The sequence below is a fragment of the Penicillium crustosum genome (assembly GCF_028827405.1).
Source record: "Penicillium crustosum strain IBT 35664 chromosome Unknown utg000003l_segment0_segment0, whole genome shotgun sequence".
Classification (NCBI taxonomy): domain Eukaryota; kingdom Fungi; phylum Ascomycota; class Eurotiomycetes; order Eurotiales; family Aspergillaceae; genus Penicillium; species Penicillium crustosum.
Genome location: NW_026623124.1, coordinates 1,343,415 through 1,364,117, shown reverse-complemented (window position 1 = coordinate 1,364,117; position 20,703 = coordinate 1,343,415). Strand labels below are relative to the sequence as shown.

Here is a 20,703-nt window from a genome sequence, read left to right as displayed (position 1 = left end):
GGCTCCTACTCCCCTAGTTGAGTTGTTGACAATGATTGGAACCTGCGCCACTCCTAGGATGGTCTCCTTCATTTCCAACAGCTCAATTTGGCCCATATCTAGTATAACCTAGACTTAACGTTGGCTTGTTTAGTTGCACAGTAAGTCTCAACATAGTATAGGAAAGAGAGAGAGAGCAAGTCCTTAGACTCTCCTGCGGATGGTCGCTGGACCTGAAATATTGAGTTTATTCATACCAGTGGGTTGAATTGAAGAGTTTCTAGCATTTGCTCATGTGAGTGATGGGTGAAATATCCTGGAGAGGGCCTCGGCCTTCTTTAGGCATTGTTTATAATCTTGTTTTGGCAAGTTTGTATCCAGGGTGCCCACCATAAGCTCGCGTTTGTATGTTGTACGTGTGAGATGAGCCCACTGTGCTCAACGTTCCCACTTTCCCCGCATAAAGTTCCTAGCCATTGGGATATTAGAGCAACATAATCTCTTTGTTCCTCGAAAGTTTGAGCTAAAATCATACATACATATAAGGTAGGATATATCATTACAATTTAAAATAGTACACCGTTAGCGAATTGACTGCATAGTATTGATTCACAATATACGTTGTAGGCTGGTTATGTAGGTCTCGGCACTAATGCATCCTGCTGACAACCTTGGGAAGCCCCACCTGGCTGATGAGTTGATGCTAGTTCACCACCTTGGAAGGCTAACAGTGCCTTGCATCATTACTTGGCCTAGAGCATTCAATTTGCAAGTACATCGCACCTAATCAGGCAATATGTAATTGTACTTGCCATATCATATATCGGCAAATATTGCTGCACTCAACAGGTATCATCCATACGGCATGATGTCATTGTGGTTTCGGTGTTTAGTGGGGTTGATGACACCCCGCCTATAAAATGTTCGGAGTTAGGCATTGGTACATCCGTTACCGTTGACGATTACGAGAAGAAATTCGTACCTCTGTCTGTTTCTCTCTGTGATTGGATTCAAATGCCCATCTCATTTCACATTCCACATTCCACAGTTCACATACGACATGGTAGAAAATAGTCCTTGGAACTTCATTGGAGCTAGCGGAGTTAAGGCTCATAAGAAAAACCAGGACGACCCACATGAAGGCTTAATCCCGGGGACTAAATCTATCATATAAATCTGAACTCACTCCCGCATCTTGTCAATTCTAAAGCAACAGAAATTAAGAACCACCCATCAAATTATTCAGCTCAGTCAACATGGTTAAGACACTCCCCTTCGGTGACATTCAGGTCCCAACACCGGGCTTCGGTGCTATGGGCTTGAGCTTCGGCTTGGGTAGCAACCTGAGCCTCGAGCAAGCCGAGCCAGTCTTGCTGAAGGCAATTGAACTGGGATGCACATTCTGGGATACTGCTGTTGTCTACCAAGCTGGCGTGAACGAAAAGCTTTTGGGAGACTTTATCAGGAAGCACAATGTCCGCGACAAGGTTTTCAGTAAGACCTCGTGCCACGAGAATTATTTAATTGAAACTAACTGCTGTCGCTGATAGTTGCCTCCAAATGTGGATTTGACGTCATGGGAGGAAATGGCGCTGTCACCAATTCCGCCTCGCATATCAAGGAGTATATCGAAGGAACTATTGAGAGACTTGGCTTCACGCCTGATTTGTACTATCTGCACCGGATTGACCCCAGTGAGTCGAATAAATATGTGGCCGTCTTCAAATCTCAAATTACTAATTTAATAGACACACCCTTGACTGAGTCTATTCCTGCCCTTGATGAAATTCGCAAGGCAGGCAAGACCAAGTATATTGGACTTTCCGAATGTTCAGCTGCCACACTACGCAAGGCAAACTCAAGTGCGTTTCCGTCCAGCCAGGTTGCGAATATTTTACTAACCGTCAATAGTTGCCAAGATCGATGCTATCCAAGCCGAATACTCAGCCTTTGAGACAATCCACGAGACAGATGACTTGATCAAGACAGCAAAGGAGCTAGGCGTCGCTTACGTCGCGTACAGTCCACTGGGACACGGTTGGCTCGTCGATAACTTCGATTACAAGTCCCCGGATGACTTTGCCCCTGACGATTTCCGCCGAAAGTGTATGTATTACCCAGCCACAAGTATCCTAATAATAGACTGAACAGACTCGCTAACGCTATCCTTTTCAACAGCTCCCAAATTCCAAGGCGAGAACTTCTACAAGAACCTGGCCATCGTGGAGGAAATAAAGAAGCTAGCTACCCGCAAGGGATGCAAGATTAGCCAAATCGCGCTCGCCTGGGTTGCCTCCCAGGGACTGATCCCCATCCCAGGAACAACCAAGGCGGCCCGCCTTGAGGAGAACTGGGCGTCTCGGGATATTGAATTGAGCGAGGAAGAAAAGCAACAAATGCGCGAAATTATCGACGCTGCTAAGCCCCACGGCAACAGATATGGTGCTGTACACCAGGCAATGGTTGGACATTAAGCCGAGGGAGATATAATTGGAAACAAGCTGGGCTTGCTACAATCATCCACCTAGGTATGGCTGCCAATAAATTTAGATATTCCAGTGGAATTACAGGTATAGAGCACAATTAAATTTGTTTCACACAACACTTCGCCGCATTTAGACCAACAACGGTCTGTAGAAAATTGCACAAACTAATGGACAGGCTCCTTACAGGTTCCATTAAGGTAGATCGAACGGGAATTCCGACAATCGTGGTAGCGGTATGGTCCACATAGTGGCAAGGGATGGCAACATCATTCGCAGTGAAGGGCATCATCAATCCGTGGAGTTAAGGAAATTAGTGGATTAGACAAACTTAAGATCAGATTAGATGAAATGGGGCGATTGATTTGATTGATTAATCTAAATTTGCGCAGACTAAAATGATTGTTGGTTCGTTCAAGAGCTTCCTGCGTCACAGCGGATACAAAAGGTTTACTCTGATTCGTGCGGTCGCACACGGCTCATGGAGGATGTCAACGACTGGGTGAGTGCGCCGTTCGTACGGAGTACATGCTGCGAAGCGCCTCGGGCGGTTGGAGAAAATACGATCCAGCCCCACGAGGAGTCAAACCACCTTGCTAATCCGAGCATCCCGCAGGCAGAATCTGCCTTGAGGGGCTTGGCTTTGGGGAAAGCCAAGGGAACACCTAGGAAGCTTAGGTTAATAGCATCATTGATTCTACTTATACATATCTGATCGATCAGATAAATCAGAAATCAGATAAGAGGGCGTAAAAGTCAAATTGCGCCACGCATCCATGGACCGAAGCGCCGAAGGCGAACTGTTCCACGAAGTTCAACTGAGTTAGTATGGTGACCTCGTAAACAAGATGATTCATGCACGAAGTCAATTTGCTTGTTTCTTCGGGTACAAATTGGGGGCTGAAAAGGATCCCGAACTCTTTTGGTATCTTAAGCTTCTCATATGGCAACCTTGCGCTGTACATCGCGTGGATATGCAAGGGACAAATAGAGCGGATAGCGTTTTGTGTTCGAGGGTCGTAAGGGGAAAAAGAAAAGAGTGAGACAGATGATGGCATGACTCGTATACAACAAATATTGGATATTGTCGGTTTGGGTTGTTGAGACGCAAACGGGTTGCCGCATCAAGCAGGTAGCCCTGAAAAGAGAGAACTGTGACCCTGGAAACTTTAAGAGGGAGAGGAACACTAGTCCAAAATAGGAGGCAAAGTTCAATATTGGCCAATCAGGGATGTTAACCCCACACCGTCTAGGGGCGAATGAGCGATGATCGCCCGCCACCGTAACCCCTGATTGGGTAATCTATCAAGTTGACCCATATGATTAATCCGCTTACCCCGAATTATCTGATCCTCGTCGCATCGGAGTCTCCGGTCGAGAGCGAAGGAAAGTAAAAAAAAAAAACTGGAGACAGTGCTCTGGACCACTCAGGAATTTCTCGCCTGGAACCTCCCGGGTCTCTGTCCCTCCAGATTATAGAAAACAGTGCCTCGCCAGCATCGCAGATCTTTCGTCTCTTCTTTCCATCCCATTGCGCCCAATATACTCAATTTCTGTCTATCCTTATACAGCCTTCCCGGAAACAATTGAGGATCTGGCATCCGGATTGGGCTTCCTGTAATTGGACAAAGGGTACATACAGCGATGGGTCTCCCAGCGACCGCTGAAGGGCTCGATGACAGCAAAAACATCGATCGGGCGATACTTGGAAAGGAATCATATAACTCGCAAAATGTGAAATCGGAGGCAAACAGTGCCAACGGCGATAGGTCATCACAATATGATCCCGAATCACCACCCACATCGGACGGTTCTCATGCAGGCGACACATTCGACGACGAGAAGGAATTGGCACAACACCCCGATAGTGTCACAGAGGGTGCTCAGTTGGGTCAGCAGAAGGCGGAAGCAGCGGCGCTTGCATGGAGCTGGCCAGCTTTGGTTGGAATATATGCTTGGTAAGTAGATCTCAGCCCATTCGTTCCTGTACTCTTGCGATGGAACCTTTTCTGACAATGATTGAACTTGCAGGATCTGGATTTGCACATTCATGTTGGCATTTCACTCGAATATAAGCGGTTTCCTCATCAACTATATCCAGGGAGGGTTCAAGACCGCACCGCAGGTCTCAACGTCCTATATCCTCGCGAATATTGTGGGCGGCGTTCTTAAGCTGCCGCTTGGTAAGACCTTGAACTTGTGGGGTCGTGCTGAGGCCCTGGTAGTCTCGACCGGCATTTACCTTCTTGGTATGATCATCCTCACGGCATGTGATGGTCCCAATGGATACGCGGCGGGCTATGTGCTATACTGGATCGGGTACTACTGCCTATATCTGATCTTGAACGTTTTCGTCGCCGATACCTCGGGTCTAAGAAACCGAGCGTTCGCTTTTGGCTTTATGCAAACTCCGTTTATCTGTACTGCCTTCACAGGCAGTCTTGCAGCAAACTCGATATATGGTAATTTCGGGTGGCGCTGGGGTTATGGCATCTTCTGCATCGTGATGCCATTTGTGTTCTTGCCACTCGCCATGGCTTTCAAATATTTCGAGAAGAAGGCAGAAAAGCGAGGTATTTTCCGCCGACAACCCAGTGGTCGCACTACTGTACAGTCTATCATCCACTACATCCATGAATTTGATGGTAAGAATACCCCAAACAAATATCGGGAGATTGACACTGACGTTCCGTTACTAGTTATTGGTGCTTTCTTGCTCATGGCTGGCTGGGTTATGTTCCTCCTGCCATTTAGTTTGGCACAATATGGCCGCTCCACATATTCAAGTGCAAAATTCATTGCTCTCCTCATTGTTGGAGTCTTCATGTTGGGTGTATTTGCAGCATGGGAGAAATGGGTTGCACGAAACCACTTTATCCGCTACGAGTTGATCAAGCGTCCGACCATTCTAGGCGCATGCATCCTAGCCGCCGTGCTGTTTTTCAGCTTCGAACTATGGGATCAGTACTTCTACAACTACGTCCTGATCTCCTACGATATTTCCCCAGTCCATGCAAATTACATGCTCCAGATTTACAACGTCGGGTCTTGCTTCTTTTCTCCCGTCATCGGAGCCGTCATCTGGGCCACTGCGCGCTTCAAGTACATCTGCCTATTCTTCGGAGCTCCACTCATGATCCTCGGATCTGGGCTGATGATCTACTTCCGTGGTGCAGACCACGGCATTGGCTATGTTGTCATGTGTCAGATCTTCATTGCCTTCGCCGGAGGTACCCTCGTCATTGGCGAAGACATGGCTGTTATGGCTGCAGGTGGCCGTGAGGGCACTCCGATGATGCTGGCCCTCATCGGACTGTTCTCGAACATCGGCGGTGCCATTGGCCTAGCTGTTGGCGCTGCTATCTACAACAATGTCTTTGTCGATACCCTTACGACACAACTGCCGGACAACCTGAAGGCCAATGCCACCCAGATCTACCTCGGTGGTATCACTGTGCAGTCAACTTACCCTTGGGGAACCCCTCTCCGTGAAGCCGTCGCGTACACGTGGGGCTATGCCCAACGCTTGAACTGCATTGCTTCTACTGCTATCTTGGCGTTGACTATTCCTTGCATCCTAGCCTGGAAGAACTACGACGTTAACCTGAAGCAGAATAAGGGTAAAATGATCTTCTAGAAAGACTTTCCGTTGCACAGTATACCCGTTTATGACGCACGGGTTGGGAAGCCTTGTTTATGTTTCGCGTTATTTGTGGTGTGCTGTATTCTCTGCTGTGTAGAGCAAAAGCCATCACTTCAATGTACATTTTTGTAATCTCTCGTTGATCGTGCACGATATTAATATATATATTTCATTGTACCAAATTGGTCATCCATTTTCGCAGTTATTTAAACCGAATAAATTTATATTCATTCTTTTCTTTTCTCTCCGTGGTGCAACTAGAGATATTATAGTCACCTTGAATCTCTCCTTATACTTCTAGAATTCATTACAAAAACGAGGCGACGGCAAGAAGACCGTGGTGGGGTTGACCGGCACCCGCGATTGGTGCAAGACTCATACATCCAAAGGTCGGCTTTCATTTCACCTACCCTTCTTTCTAACCATTGATCTCACTCTCAAGGAGAGATATCAAATTTTTTTCGTCATGCCTCAGTCTGCAGCAATGAATCTGCGTAATTCCTTTGGCGATCGAAAGATCCCCGATATTTCACGCAAGATCACGGCATGTGTCTTGTGTCGCAAACTCAAGGTCAGGACCACACGGTGTCCCAAAAAGAGTACCACGCACTAATATCGTGGCAGATAAAATGCCATATGAATGATAATAACCCTCCTTGCAATCGGTGCAAAGTGCGTGGGCTTGCGTGTTCGGTCAATAAGAGCCTCCAGATGCTCCTGGAGAATGATGCTTCGTATGTTGTCTCCATGGCTTCAGGTACAAATTTTGGTTTCAATAATCTAATGAAGAGGTTTAGATGGAAGGAACAGATGGAGGACCGAATTAGCAGACTTGAACAGTCTATCAAACAAAACACAACCCAGCCTTCTAGGATTACCCGGGGTAATGCTCCTCCGGCACAGCCATTTAACCTCAACAATAGTGAGACTGACACGCCTATCACTCTACCTAATCCTTTATATTCAGAGTCTTCTGCTACAGTCACCTTGGATCTCTCATGCAGTCTAGGCGCATTTCCAGCATCGTCAATGATCAATCTTACGTTGGGTGATATTGGAGCAATCTCAGGACGAAACCCTGACCCAGTCTCATGCGGGATCATCCCACAAGAAATAGCAGAGATACTCTTCGTGTTCTATAAGCAAAACTTGGATCCTTGTATTCATAATACCCTCGGCGACAACGACTCATTAAGCACCATCCGCGCACGCTCTCCCCTCTTCACTACAGCAATATGCACGGTATCTGCATTTTGCACTGGCTCCAAGTACTACAACACCCTACTGAAGCATTTCACTACCCAAGTCTCCGGGAAAGTATTTTCGAGCAATCACACATTCGACGATGTCCGCGCGCTGTGTATTGGAGCTTTGTGGCTAAACGAAGTTTCCACCGCGCTGAACAGTTTAGGTGAGAGCTAGTGAGACCAACGGCCTCAAACTTTGCATACCAGTATACTAACAAACAACAAGCCGTTCGAATTTCTACAGAGCTAGATCTACACAGGTGCATTACCAAAATGCCCCACACCAAACGAGCCTGCTACGACCGTACTCGGCTATACTGGCTGGTATACCTCTGCGACCACCACTGCTCTCTCATCCACGGAAGACCTCCCCTTACACGAGACTTCCACTCATTAAGAAGGCCAAGGGACTTTCTGCAGAGTTATTACACCAACCCTTCTGACTTAAGTCTCATCAGCCAGGTCGAGCTGTGGTCCATCAGCAGTCGGGTCTTCGACATGTTCGGTGCTGATATTGAATGCAAGGCCACTAGCCAACGGTCGGATAAACTGGAGCAGTTGAGTGATAGCTATGGTGGATGGTTAGAAGAATGGCTTACCATGCTTTCCTTCACGAACGCATCGGCTACATTTTCACGTCGTGTCTTTGATCTTTACTTCCATTCTGCTAAATTGTATCTTTTCTCGCACATCTTTCGAGGCTCGTCGCAGGATACAAAACTCCCGAAAGCTGGGGCCGAAGGTGGATCTGATACTGGTACAGACGAGTTCGCACATGGCGCGGTGAGAAGTGCGTTGGCAATTATCAAATGCATTGTCGATGATGACGAGTCATCCTCATGGCTGGGAAAGCTACCAACCTATATCGGAACCATGGTAGCATTCGCGTGTGTCTGCCTGGTGAAGGTATCCGTCCAACAAGGACCATATGACCTGCAAGATGAGGGTATTCCTGGCTACCTTCAGCGACTCGTCCAGGTCCTCCTCTTGTCGCCGGTCGTCAACCATCCCACGCATCCGTTGCTGAGCATTGCTAGAAGCCTAGAGACTGCTGCTGCTCTCGCTGGATGTGTAAATGGTGTAAATGGTCAAGACTCTCTTGCCTCAATCGATATGCGGGATTTGGACCTTGATTTCGGATTTTTTGACATGTTTACCAGCGACGCGTCAAATGGATGTCCTGATAGCCACGGTGCATTTCCAGGGATTTGAGATCAATCATATTGCATATTGCCAATCGAATCAGAAAATGAGGCGAGATCCTTGCAGCAAAAGTTTATGATCTTCTCTCATTACTCCGTAGCTAAACTTGGAATGCCCGGCTCGGCTCGCTTCGTTCTGATTTATGTATGCATTGGCCCTGGTGTCCACTCTGTATTTCTTGGCATTATGAGCATTTCAATCAAGAGTCCCTCCGAGCATTTGAACTCCCCCAAATGCCAAGGAATGCTCGGGAAAGACGCGTAATTCATTTACCGAGCCGACGAGATGTATTTACCTGGAACGTACTCTAGATCTGCTATTTCCTAAAATAATAATACAGAGGGCAATAATTAAAATTGGAAAGAATAGTAATATTTCAATTATTAAGCTCGATTAAGATCATTTTAGGTATTGCTTTTTTACATATTCCATATTGGGCTCTTTTAAATGATATGTATTGACGATACATACTAAAATATTAAGCGAGTCGAGCATCTGACCTTTAGCTAAATAGGTCTAACACCTAGGTAGCATAGAAACCGAGAGAAAAAAAAAAAAAACCAATCACAACACATGGCTGCCCTAACGTAAGATTTTAGGCGCATCATATACGGACTAGTTGCAGGGCCAAGCAAACGAGGCCTGGAGCTTTCCCGGTGCACAATTCTTATGTACTGGCCAGTACCGCCTTAGAAGTGGAATCTGGTGGAACCTTTCTTTTTGCGGGGAACAAAGCTTGGATTCCCAAATGCCAGTGCTTCATCTGCTTTTCAGAGTTCCCCCGACTGCAAGGTTATGTATTCGCTGCTATTCAATTATGCGTCGCACCACATTTTATGAGATTCATTTACAAGCAACGCGAAATGATGTTTATTCGGACCGATTAACTCTCCGACCCATAAGGACTAGATATCCTTGGCCAAATTAATGAGTTTACCCGGGTATTAGGCATCGGCTGCAAGATGTACCCCCTTGTAATGCAGAATAAGAAAGTTATGCCCGCGGGTGCTCAAAGGCGGCTCCGAATGTGGTCCTCGTTTATAACAGGTAGGTTCCCGTTGGCGTTTGGGGTATTATTATGTTATTATCGCGCTCATCCCCTCTCCTTCGTCTTTTATTCTTCTAACCGGAAGAACCATCCACAAGCCCATTACTACTCTTTAGATACCCTCGATTCCAACCTATATTAATCCTGGAACGAGGACAAATCCAATCCACAACCAGTTGTGACGCGGGCGTGCGACTTTGTATTGTTTTTATATCGGTGACATATCTCCCAAAATGAAAGACGGCTCAGGTAGGACTTTCTTTATTTTCTTAATGTCCCTATCTGAAAATGATCTTCACCACATAAACTTAGTGAAGAGAGAAATATCTAAAATGTTCATGCAGAAACCCCCTCCGTCGATGGATCGACAATAAGCACGAGTAATCGGGAAAAACTAGGAGCAGATCTCGAAAATGGCCCCCTCGATTTGAAAGATGTCGCAAAAGAGGAAAAAACGAGAGATCCAAACATCGTCGATTGGGATGGACCAGATGATCCCGAAAATCCTCTCAACTGGACCTCGGGAAGGAAGATCACAGCGACATGTTCTATTGCGCTGATCACGTTTCTGACGTATGGCCGGTCCTTTCCTGTATCATTCAGATGATAAAAAGCTAACTTCTGAAAACTAACAGCCCTCTCGGATCATCCATGTTCGCCCCCGGTGTAGGCCAACTAGTCAAAGACTTTAATGTCACCAGCACTGAACTGGCATCGTTCGTGGTATCGGTATACCTGCTGGGATACTGTTTCGGCCCCCTGCTCATCGCACCTCTATCGGAGTTGTATGGTCGACAGTACGTCTATCATGTATGCAATGTCCTATACGTGATCTGGACCATTGCCTGTGCCTTTGCGCCCGAGATAGGCAGTCTTATTGTCTTCCGATTCCTCGCTGGCTTTGCCGGTAGCTGTCCGCTGACGATTGGCGCCGGCACGATTGCGGATATGTTCGTACAAGAGCAGAGAGGGGGTGCGATGGCAGCTTGGGCTCTTGGCCCTTTGATTGGTCCAGTCGTTGGTCCTGTTGGTATGTTAATTTCCCTGATGCTTTCTTTAGTTGATAACTAAAGTGCTAGGCTAACTTGGCATAGCGGGTGCATATCTGGCACAGGCAAAGAGTTGGCGATGGAGTTTCTATGTGCTGGCGATGGCTGTGAGTTGAGACTACAACACCCAACGGTAGAACATATACTGATAGAACTGGCAGGGTGGTGCTATCACCGCTAGCTCCATAATAACCATCCGCGAATCATACGCCCCGACTATCCTGGCTCGGAAGACCAAGAAGCTCCAGAAGGAAACTGGGAACATGAACTTGCGCTCTGCACTCGACACAGGCCGTACACCAAAGGAATTATTCCTATACTCCATTGTGCGACCGACGAAGATGCTCTTCCTCTCCCCGATCGTCTTCCTTCTTTCACTTTACGTCGGCGTCATCTACGGATACTTATATCTGCTGTTTACAACTATCACCTCCGTATTCGAAGAGCAGTACAATTTCTCTCAGGGATCAGCTGGACTCACTTATCTGGGTTTGGGCGTTGGCTCGTTGATCGGGTTGTTCATTCTCGGAGCAACCTCCGACAGACTACTCAACTATCTATCCGTCAAGAATGGTCAGAAAAAGCCCGAGTATCGTCTTCCTCCTATGATCCCTGGAGCCGTTTTCGTCCCCATCTCGCTGTTCATGTATGGGTGGACTGCCTATTACAAAACCCACTGGATTGTGCCTATCATCGGTACCTCCTTCCTCGGTACTGGCATGATGATCACCTTCGTAAGTTCCTTTCCCCCTACCTGTGACTCCCTTCTGCTTTGAATTAACCAGCTTACATTTGGGTTGACTGTTTAGATGTGTGTGAGCACATACTTGGTGGATGCCTTCACAGATTACGCCGCTTCTGCCATGGCAGCCAACACGGTGTTCCGTTCACTGGCCGGTGCCATGCTTCCACTTGCCGGCCCGAAAATGTATGAGGCTCTTGGACTTGGCTGGGGTAATTCGCTACTTGGATTCATTGCCTTGGCCTTTTGCGCATTGCCTATTATCTTTTGGGCTTATGGCGAACGCATAAGGACGAGCCCAAGATTCCAGGTGAACTTCTGATCGGGTAGCGGTACTCGCTTCGGGCACTGTTGGGTTATCGCGTCTATTTTGCTTGTCTCCATTACAGTTCGTACCCATATACGCGAGAGAAATTAAAGATAGATATAATTTGAGGGTGTAGATTGGTGCCATGGGGGTTAGAACAATAAAGAACTTGCCGGTTTATTGATAACTTTGAGAGTCAAGCGACAGAGATAGTTATTACCTAACTAATCTCACATCAGTATACACTGCCTCGGCATATATTCTTGACAATCCTCCGATGATGCCATGCTTTCAAAGACTAGAAAGAGAAGTTAACCAAAGGACAAAGTGCCAGTAATTGTTACAAGGATTCGGCAGTAACAGAGATAAACTTAACTCACATTCCCTTTCAGCTTGCTTACTCTCGGCCGTATCATGCCACAGCCTCAACAACCATGTAGCGACCAGTGCATCCCTCGACACCTGCGACATACTGCTCGTAACGGATAATTTATATCTGTCATCTTCCTTTTCTTCAACGGCGACCTGTCTGCCATTGGAATCGCTCCACTTGTAGCAATTTCGACCGACTTTCCAGTTTGGTTGGATATCAAACAGTAGGAGTTGTTGCGTTCCCTCGTAGAATAATGGCTTATCCGAGGCGGTCCTTTTCGTGCTCAACATTGCCTTGAAGGATGTCTTTTGAAATCGTGCCTCAGAATTCTCGAAGCGGATATTGCCCACCATCTCGGGCACCGCAGATGTGATGTAGTACTTAGCGGGTATATCGGTGCGGTATTGCGCATTCACAGGGTGTGCAAGATAGAAAATATGTCTTTTATGCTGCGTACCAGGAGTCACACCCTCGATTTCCGTCTCGGAATCAGATACATCTTGCTCGACTCTTTCGAGTGCCACAGATGAGTCCTTATTCAAGATTGATCTGATGTCCCTGTTTAATTGGTAAAGTAGGGTTGGAGTTGCAGACTCGACAAAGACAGATTGGCCTGACAAGAAGAGGACGGCGGGCTGAAGTATTTCCGTTGAGGTGTTTCCACCAGTTTTCTCGTACGATTCAGAGCCTGGATCCATTGTCTTGGGCACCGAGTTCGGTCCGGATCTGTCAACACTTCCAGCAATATAGTACGTGACGACCTGGTAACGAATGATGCAAAATATCTTTGACAATGCATATAGAAGGTGGTAAGCATTATGGCCTGGGGGCTCAGTTGGAGCGTACTGGGGCATAAATAGACCGCGGGCGGGACAAGGGTTACCCCGGTTGCCCACGTGGGGCAGCCCCCAGGGCCGGGCAATAACATGACGTAAATCAGTCTTGGCCTCCAGAGCTATCCCGTTATCGTCACCCTAGCATGGTTTGATGTTGTAGTATGATATATGGTCACAGGGCAGGCATTAATTATCCTGTGCGTACAGTTACATATGCATAACAAATTTGGGATTATTTTCCTGAAGTCTTCTTTCCCATATCAACCACAAATCTGCTCGTTTTCCCCTTTACGTGCAGTGTATAGAGCCTGATTGCAGTGACGATAACCATAAGAGTCCAGCGTCCTCCCAATGCACCCGACTGACCATCCACCACTTCAAGAGTGAACGCATGTGTCAGACTGGGCCAAGCCATGACCCATCCAAGAAATGCGACAATCTCACCATCTTTGCCTGCTAATGGAGCCGAGGACGAAGACGAAGACGGCGCTTGGCCACTACTGCTACCGCTCGGCTGGGATGATTGTGGGCTAGACGAGAATCGAACCAACTTGAACCCATTTCTCTTGGCTTGATCCTCGCCCTTCTTGATCTTCCTCCACGCAAACTCCTCCCTCTGCTCCTTGTCGCCTACTTCTATAGAAAAGTGGAAGGCGATATCGTTATTTGTACCGGGTTCGGCGCGTAGCAGTTCTGTATCCATGCGATCCGACTTCGGGACCGGATCAAGTGGCGGTAAGAAAACGATGCCGTCGGGATTGAACGCATGGAGCCCGCGCGACTCATCGCCAGCGGCAGCAAGAAGTGGATCCTTCGTGCTCATCCCATTTCGAAGGAGAAAGCCCGTTCTCATCCCAAGTGGAGCTTTGCCGCTATAGCCAGTTTGCATCTCAATCAGACACTGACGATCCTTGGCATTCGAACCACCACAGAGATTCATAGATTTCCATTTTGTCCACTGGCCATGTACGCTCATAGTTGACGGAAGCGAACCATAACGAGATGATGTTGTGGGGCAGCTCAATGCCTCATGATAGGCTGGCGGAGCATCATTTTCTTGAATGCTTCTTTCGTCTTGGGTTCCCATGTTGGTATAATCGAGAAAGAAGATAAATCTAGGACGCTGGCCAATATCGTTGACTCTGGCTCATAGGCATTGAACTTATGCGCTTTACATAATATCTTCCGTCTCATATCCATAGTTACTCCGCCACTGTAGACTATTAATGTTTTAGTGGGCCAAGAACCAAGTTGAATAATTATTGGCCTTGATTGGTTCTCTCTAAATTAGGAAGATATGTGGATCGCTGTTCCTGGGGGCCAAATACACTACCTTCCTGTCTTGGCTCAATAATTTGATCTACTCGAAATTAAATCAAAGTGTTTGCAACAACTTTTCCGACTAGGTAAGTTACCCGTCAAGCACAGTCTATTTACAATATAAGCCGCTTATGCACGTGGCCCATGTCCCCTAGCCTACCTGTCCCTCTTTGGCCCCCACGGCAGATTGACAAGAAACCCACCCATGAAAATTCTGTGATTGGAATATTACGGAGTGGTTTGAATTTACCTGATTTTATTTTGTATGAAGAGCAGAATAGTTGGCCGTTCATGCGATATCTATCCTTGACAACGAAGAAGAACTAATAATCTAATATATTTGGCTTTATGTGGGTGATATTAGAAATTTTGTATATAAGATGATACTAGGAATAATCCCGCTACAAAGAAATTGTTTCGCATTTCAACGCCTTTTCCGCCTTTTTATTGTCACGTTTGAAGAGAGTAATAATATCATCAACAGATGTCGGTGAAGTAATCTGACGAAGACAGATCGATCTTTAGGAATGGGACACGACCCTCAATCCGCAGCCAAGTTGGAGGTGAATGACGGTTAGTTGGTTATGATGAGGGACTTTTCCCTTGGAGAGATTTACCTGGGCATACTTGGGTAGGTAGGCTGTTGAGTGTTCGGATGATATAGCCTCGGAAGTTATGTTTGTTAATTGAGGCCCTGAGGTGTAAATGGTTAATGCCTAAAATGCCCAGCGCCTTCTATGGTTTTCTCGAATGTCTGAATTTTGGAAAATTGATGTGTTGTGTGAAGCTTTACTAGTATCAAGATTACGATTACATAGTTAGAGAGATCGGCTCTAAGTCGCTTCTTGAAACATATACAACCTTGGAACCTTTCCTTGATAATATGATTAAGCGATATCTCGCCTGAACATGTTTCTGATCCATACCTTATCTAATTATCGCTAGCCGAATGCTAGAATATACAAGTACAAATTGGGCCAATCTCAAAGCGGGGCTAGCTCGCATTTTTATGATCTTATTTGATGCTTAGTTGGGTTCGAATTTCAACTTTGCTAACCATAATTCAACTAAGATCAGACTATCAGCAAGCGAGAACCCGATCCCCACGGTATGCAATGCTTTATCTAAACTAGTTGGTCTGCTTGATTTATCTCGCATCCTTCAACATTGAATTGAAAGTTGAAGCAGAACAGTGAAGATGCTGAACAACTGTGATATATATTGCACCAACAAGGGATAACGAATTAGATATTAACTTTCCATTACATGCACAGAAGGTTATTTTTGAAAGCATAGGTTTTTTTGTCAGATGTGAAGACCCTGCATTGAGTGTTTTATAGCATGTGATAGCAAAAGTTCACATGGACCGGTGATCCCGTGTCGGTAATTTGTTACTCTGAACTCCCGACTCGAAACTGCTTAGCCACCCGCACTGTTGTCATTGGTATCTACTTCATACCAGTGGTGCCTCTATATATCCAAGGGTTATTTTCTTACTAGAACCCCCGAAGGTTTCCCCCACCCCCCCCTCCTCCCCTTTCTGTCCGTGGGTGGAAGTGTCGATTATATAAGCCACAATGAGGCGCCCCCCGGGGACCTCGGGATCCCCCTGGGGGCCCCAGGGTCCCGGTCCGGTGCCTGAAGGGGCACCGTCTCTGCGAATCACGCAGTGTCATATGCAGATCCCCCAGAAAGAACCGAGGTCGAGGCCACCGATCTAATTTCACCGAGATATGAAGTGAAAATGAGGCTTCTTGTTTTTCTTTTCGTTTTCTTTGCTGGTACCGGATCACTTTGATTCCTTTTCTGAATGGCAACCATCAATGCCATCGCGTCGTAGTCACACGAAGTCTCGAAAGGGGTGTTTGGAGTGTAAAAGGAGACATGTAAAGGTCAGTGTCAGCAAGTTTGCTCCCCTGAACCCGTCAGGCGTGTTGGATGTGGCTCAAGCGGCCTTTCCGGATGCCAGTAAGCCACCAGCGAAGAAAGACTCATATTCTGACACAACGGTCAGTGTGATGAGAGCATCCCAAAATGTACTCTGTGCAGGAAGCGAAAATTGGACTGCAGATATCCTCCCCCAAATGAAGATCAGGATAGCCCCGGGGCATCGTCCAGTGCCCATGATGAAACAGATAGTGGCACTGTGACCCCGGCAAGGGATTTCCCACAGGCAACGCGCTTGCTTGAAACGAGATTATTCCATCAGTATATGACTTCAACGTACCACACTCTGTCACAGGACGGGCTATCAGCACACCATCTCTCCATGACGATTCCTCGCATGGCCGCATCTTGTCCTTACCTGCTTGACAGCATCCACGCATTTTCAGCCTTACACTTGGCCTCAGTTGAAACTGATAACCGGGCTTCATGGTTGAATCATGCCGTGCATTATCAGAGCCAGGCATGCGCTGGATTGAGCAAGGTTCTGCCGCAAATTTCACCACCAGATTATGAACCAGCATTTGTCTCATCCATCATCATAATGCTCTTTGCTATGGGATCTCGAGTATTATCTCTTGAAACGCGACCTCTGGACCCGCTTTCGGTGGTTCTTGAGGCTCGCACATTGATGTCTGGCCCCGCCATGCTTCTTTCCCGCATACTTGAAGCCGGAGTTGGCTCGCAGCTGGATGGATGGCTATGCAATCCTGATACACAAGAAATTCTCGAAGCTGGGAAACATGATTAGTATGGAACCCCTTCCCTCTGACTGATTTGTGAAGGCTGGATGATAACACGAAACAGTGGCAGCTATCCGGACGAGAGCACACACGTATTATTCACCCTCCACAAGTATGTTCCCGTGACGTATGGAGTAACGGTGTAGGGCTTGCGAAGCTGATCATCAACATAGAGACATAGTGACGTCGCTGGATCGACTTCAGTCGATTATTGACACAACAAAAGGGTCGGACCAACCGATCTACCTAGCCACATGGCAGCAGCTTCATGAGGCCATCGAACCTTGGCCAAAAATTGGACCGCATGGCGGCCCCCTTGCATGGCCCTTATTCCTCTCCGACAAATTTTCGTCACTACTCAAACATGGCGACTGGATTGCCCGGATTTTGTTTCTACATTTTGGCATCGCTATGCGTCTCTTGTGCCACCGATGGTACGTGCGCGACTGGGGTCGTCGGCTAGTACTAGCCACGCTGGAAGCACTGGACAATGTTCCTCAGGAGTGGGAGGAAACTATTTCTTGGATAAGACAAGCCGCTGCGAGGGGAGGACTAACCGCGGCATTGATTGAGCGTGCGGGGTATAGAGTATTGGGGTTATAGATTTGGGGTATTTATTATTTTATTCATAACAAAGGATAGGTCAACTAATGACCGAATCATATCGAAGGGAGATAAGATGCTATAGATGGAGTATGGCGTTTGATCCTGTTGACCCCGAAAAACTTCCGAGCCATAACATTTGCCCCCGACAGGTGCCCGACAGCTTATCAGCGGGGTCGGAGGCCCCAGAACACTCCGCTACGGAGTACGGAGTAAATTAAACATATTGGAAGATGATCTTCTAATCTTTCGAAATGTTCCATCTGTTATTTCCTTTCCTCGTTCCTTATCTCTCGGTGCTGGCTGTATTCGCCAAGCAACCTGGAGCCCGCTGATCCTATACAAAAGCGTTGGGAACCTAGGAGGCCTCCAATCGTGATATGCAACACCCCTGTCAGATCAGCCAAGATGTGGAGAAGGTAAAGCTGTCTTTTCCCTCTCCGTTACTACCTCATTTGCGCCCGGGTTGAGAGTATTAATATCGGGTCTATAACAGCTTGGGGTTTTGCCAGCCTCTTCTTCTCCGGGATCTCCTTTTGCACAACATTCCATATCGCGGAGAAATTGGAGGCAGACTCTTGTCAACATGTCGCAGCCGTTGAAACTCGGATTTTTGGCGATTTTGTCACTGCTATTGATCGCAATTCATCTGCCCAGTGCAAGCACCTCCCCTTTGGAGTTCTCCGAGCGAGACCTGAATGCCGATCTCGGGTCGCATGGTGGAATTGGCCCTGGAAAGCTGGGTGCTGTTGCTAGCGAAAGCTCGGTCTGCTCCGGTCATGGATCTGATATTTTGAAAAAGGGCGGAAACGCCGCTGATGCTGTGAGTATACCCATCGAGGTGGGCTTTGGGGTGAATCTCGGTGTTGACAATGACATAGTTGGTTGCAACCGAGTTTTGTATTGGTGTCATAGGTGAGGCTACATTCATCCGGTTAATAATTGTATCTGAGCATAGCTAACGGAGACTAGGGATGTACCACAGTGGGATCGGTGGAGGTGGCTTCATGCTCGTGAGATCAGCAAAGGGTGATTATGAGTTTATTGATTTCCGAGAGACGGCGCCGGCTGCGGCATTCGAGGACATGTACAAAAATAACGAAGATGCTTCCGTATACGGCGGACTGGCAAGGTAAGACGAATATGCGGAGCTGATGGGGGTCAAGCTAACAGCTATACAAGTGGAGTGCCGGGCGAAGTACGAGGTCTTGAATACCTTCACAATAAGTACGGCTCGCTTCCATGGTCGACTGTTGTCGAGCCCGCTATCCGTACAGCCCGTGACGGATTCCCTGTCACAGAAGATCTTGTCAAATACATGAAATCTGCCGTTGGAAGTGGAGAGGACTTCTTATCTAAGAATCCCACATGGGCAATTGACTTCGCTCCGAACGGAACCAGGCTTGGGCTGGGCGATACAATTACCCGACGCCGGTATGCGGATACCCTCGAGGCTATTGCACAGCGTGGCGCGGATGCGTTCTACTCGGGCCCTATTGCAGAGACTATGATCAATGCGCTTCAGCGCGAAAACGGCACAATGACACTCGAAGATCTTAAAAACTACACTGTGGCTATTCGGAATGTCTCTCAGATAGACTACCGTGGCTACAAGATCACGAGTACGTCGGCCCCCTCGAGTGGCAGTATCGCCCTGAGTATTCTGAAGATTCTCGGGACATACAAGGATTTCTTCTCGACTGAAAAATCCGTGAATTTGAGTACCCATCGGTTGGACGAGGCGATGCGATTTGGATATGGCGAGGTATGAATGACCGATTGTTATTTCACCCGTGAACTCTGGTCAATGGTCGCTTACATGAAACACAGAGATCTAATTTTGGCGATCCCCTATTTGTTGACGGCCTGGCCGACTATGAGAAGAGTATTTTGGATCAGTCTACTATTGATGACATTCGATCCAAGATCTCGGATGTGCGGACTCAAAACGTATCTGCTTATGATCCAGCTGGACTGGAAAGCCTGGACACGTAGGTCCTACTTAAAGCATCATTTATTAACATTAGGCTAACTGCGCATCAGCCCTGGAACTTCCCACATCGCAACAGCTGACCACACTGGACTTGCAATCTCGGTAATTACCACTGTCAACCTATTATTCGGTAGCCATGTCATGGTCCCAGAAACCGGTATCATCATGAACAACGAGATGAACGGTATGTTGGAAAAGCCTGTCCTAGGTCACAGGGTCAACTAACATTTTCACAGATTTCTCTATCCCTGGATCGTCGAACTCATTTGGTTACATCCCCTCTCCATCCAACTACATTCGCCCCGGGAAAACGCCCTCTCTCCTCCATCACGCCCGCGATAGTTGAACGATCCAATGGCAAGTTATTCTTGATTGCGGGATCTGCAGGAGGAAGCCGTATCATCACTGCTACTGTCCAGAATATCATTCACTCCATTGATCAGGGACTCTCCGCCGCCAAAGCGTTGGCCAAACCCCGCCTGCATGACCAGCTGGTGCCAAATCAGGTCACCTTCGAATACACTTATGACAACGCCACTGTTGCCTCCATGAAGGCACGCGGCCATAATGTTACTTGGGTTGCTCCGGGACAGAGTACTGCCCACTTGATTCGGGTGTTGCCCAATGGAACATTCGATGCTGCTGGAGAGCCGAGGCAGCTCAACTCGGCCGGGTATTCTGTATAGAATGGGATGCGTGGGCACTGTGGATGCCAAATTACATACATTGTCAGGTGTATATAAGGTACAAAAGCATTACTATAAAAGATTCTCAATCTAACAAGTTCAACTCTTTCGCAAATGCAGCCCTGGGTAGATTCTTTGACGGTAGATTGGCGTTTCTTATCGGATGGTCTGTGCTTTCAATATTCCCTTTTTTGATGTAGAGAGCTCCAACTCACTTGACCTTTTCTCCTCCTTTAAAAGTCTAGACTGACGTAAAGGGTTGATCTGAACTTGTCACTTCCTTAGTTTTGTTTTACTGGTTTCATTGACACGACATCGCGTCACCTTATCAAATTTACACGTGAATCGGCTTCCCCGCGTCAAAGGGAGCTAGGAAGCTTTACTCGCGATTTCCCCGAGACCAGGACGCATTACACTCGCATAGGATACTAGCAGGTACTTTCTCTTGTTCTTTGTCTGCTTCTGTACTTGCATTAACCAGATAGCCCTTCATCCAAACAGTTC

General features: G+C 47.2%; 9 protein-coding genes across 9 annotated transcripts; 7 read left to right on the top strand and 2 right to left on the bottom strand.

Annotated features, from left to right (window-relative positions):
• Nucleotides 1–1,235: 1,235 nt before the first annotated feature.
• On the top strand, nucleotides 1,236–2,453 carry N7487_007577 (uncharacterized protein; the record flags this gene model as incomplete). The annotated part of the gene is made up of 5 exons (XM_056875307.1): nucleotides 1,236–1,473; nucleotides 1,530–1,673; nucleotides 1,728–1,841; nucleotides 1,891–2,085; nucleotides 2,158–2,453. The coding sequence occupies 5 exons, from the start codon at nucleotides 1,236–1,238 to the stop codon at nucleotides 2,451–2,453; spliced, it is 987 nt and encodes a 328-aa protein (XP_056727495.1).
• A 1,328-nt stretch (nucleotides 2,454–3,781) lies between these two features.
• Nucleotides 3,782–4,083, top strand: N7487_007576 (uncharacterized protein; the record flags this gene model as incomplete). The annotated part of the gene is made up of 2 exons (XM_056875306.1): nucleotides 3,782–3,852; nucleotides 3,873–4,083. 2 exons carry the CDS (start codon nucleotides 3,782–3,784, stop codon nucleotides 4,081–4,083), a joined length of 282 nt encoding a protein of 93 aa, XP_056727494.1.
• Nucleotides 4,084–4,106: 23 nt separating this feature from the next.
• Nucleotides 4,107–6,099, top strand: sit2 (putative siderochrome-iron transporter; the record flags this gene model as incomplete). The annotated part of the gene is made up of 3 exons (XM_056875305.1): nucleotides 4,107–4,420; nucleotides 4,494–5,107; nucleotides 5,162–6,099. The coding sequence occupies 3 exons, from the start codon at nucleotides 4,107–4,109 to the stop codon at nucleotides 6,097–6,099; spliced, it is 1,866 nt and encodes a 621-aa protein (XP_056727493.1).
• A 472-nt stretch (nucleotides 6,100–6,571) lies between these two features.
• Nucleotides 6,572–8,564, top strand: N7487_007574 (uncharacterized protein; the record flags this gene model as incomplete). Its single annotated transcript, XM_056875304.1, has 4 exons — nucleotides 6,572–6,676; nucleotides 6,730–6,839; nucleotides 6,903–7,516; nucleotides 7,579–8,564. 4 exons carry the CDS (start codon nucleotides 6,572–6,574, stop codon nucleotides 8,562–8,564), a joined length of 1,815 nt encoding a protein of 604 aa, XP_056727492.1.
• A 1,272-nt stretch (nucleotides 8,565–9,836) lies between these two features.
• Nucleotides 9,837–11,716, top strand: N7487_007573 (MFS transporter; the record flags this gene model as incomplete). Its single annotated transcript, XM_056875303.1, has 6 exons — nucleotides 9,837–9,852; nucleotides 9,948–10,176; nucleotides 10,239–10,633; nucleotides 10,698–10,759; nucleotides 10,805–11,386; nucleotides 11,462–11,716. The coding sequence occupies 6 exons, from the start codon at nucleotides 9,837–9,839 to the stop codon at nucleotides 11,714–11,716; spliced, it is 1,539 nt and encodes a 512-aa protein (XP_056727491.1).
• A 397-nt stretch (nucleotides 11,717–12,113) lies between these two features.
• Nucleotides 12,114–13,997, bottom strand: N7487_007572 (uncharacterized protein; the record flags this gene model as incomplete). Its single annotated transcript, XM_056875302.1, has 3 exons — nucleotides 12,114–12,173; nucleotides 12,227–13,048; nucleotides 13,203–13,997. The coding sequence occupies 3 exons, from the start codon at nucleotides 13,995–13,997 to the stop codon at nucleotides 12,114–12,116; spliced, it is 1,677 nt and encodes a 558-aa protein (XP_056727490.1).
• Nucleotides 13,998–16,175: 2,178 nt separating this feature from the next.
• On the bottom strand, nucleotides 16,176–16,355 carry N7487_007571 (uncharacterized protein; the record flags this gene model as incomplete). The annotated part of the gene is made up of 1 exon (XM_056875301.1): nucleotides 16,176–16,355. One exon carries the CDS (start codon nucleotides 16,353–16,355, stop codon nucleotides 16,176–16,178), a length of 180 nt encoding a protein of 59 aa, XP_056727489.1.
• Nucleotides 16,356–16,442: 87 nt separating this feature from the next.
• N7487_007570 (uncharacterized protein) lies at nucleotides 16,443–17,496 on the top strand (the record flags this gene model as incomplete). The annotated part of the gene is made up of 3 exons (XM_056875300.1): nucleotides 16,443–16,924; nucleotides 16,982–17,029; nucleotides 17,091–17,496. Coding segments are annotated over 3 exons (936 nt in total), but the record flags the coding sequence as incomplete, so codon positions are not given.
• A 610-nt stretch (nucleotides 17,497–18,106) lies between these two features.
• On the top strand, nucleotides 18,107–20,199 carry N7487_007569 (gamma-glutamyltransferase; the record flags this gene model as incomplete). Its single annotated transcript, XM_056875299.1, has 6 exons — nucleotides 18,107–18,435; nucleotides 18,506–18,652; nucleotides 18,703–19,285; nucleotides 19,351–19,511; nucleotides 19,564–19,729; nucleotides 19,750–20,199. The coding sequence occupies 6 exons, from the start codon at nucleotides 18,107–18,109 to the stop codon at nucleotides 20,197–20,199; spliced, it is 1,836 nt and encodes a 611-aa protein (XP_056727487.1).
• Between the last annotated feature and the right edge of the window lie 504 nt (nucleotides 20,200–20,703).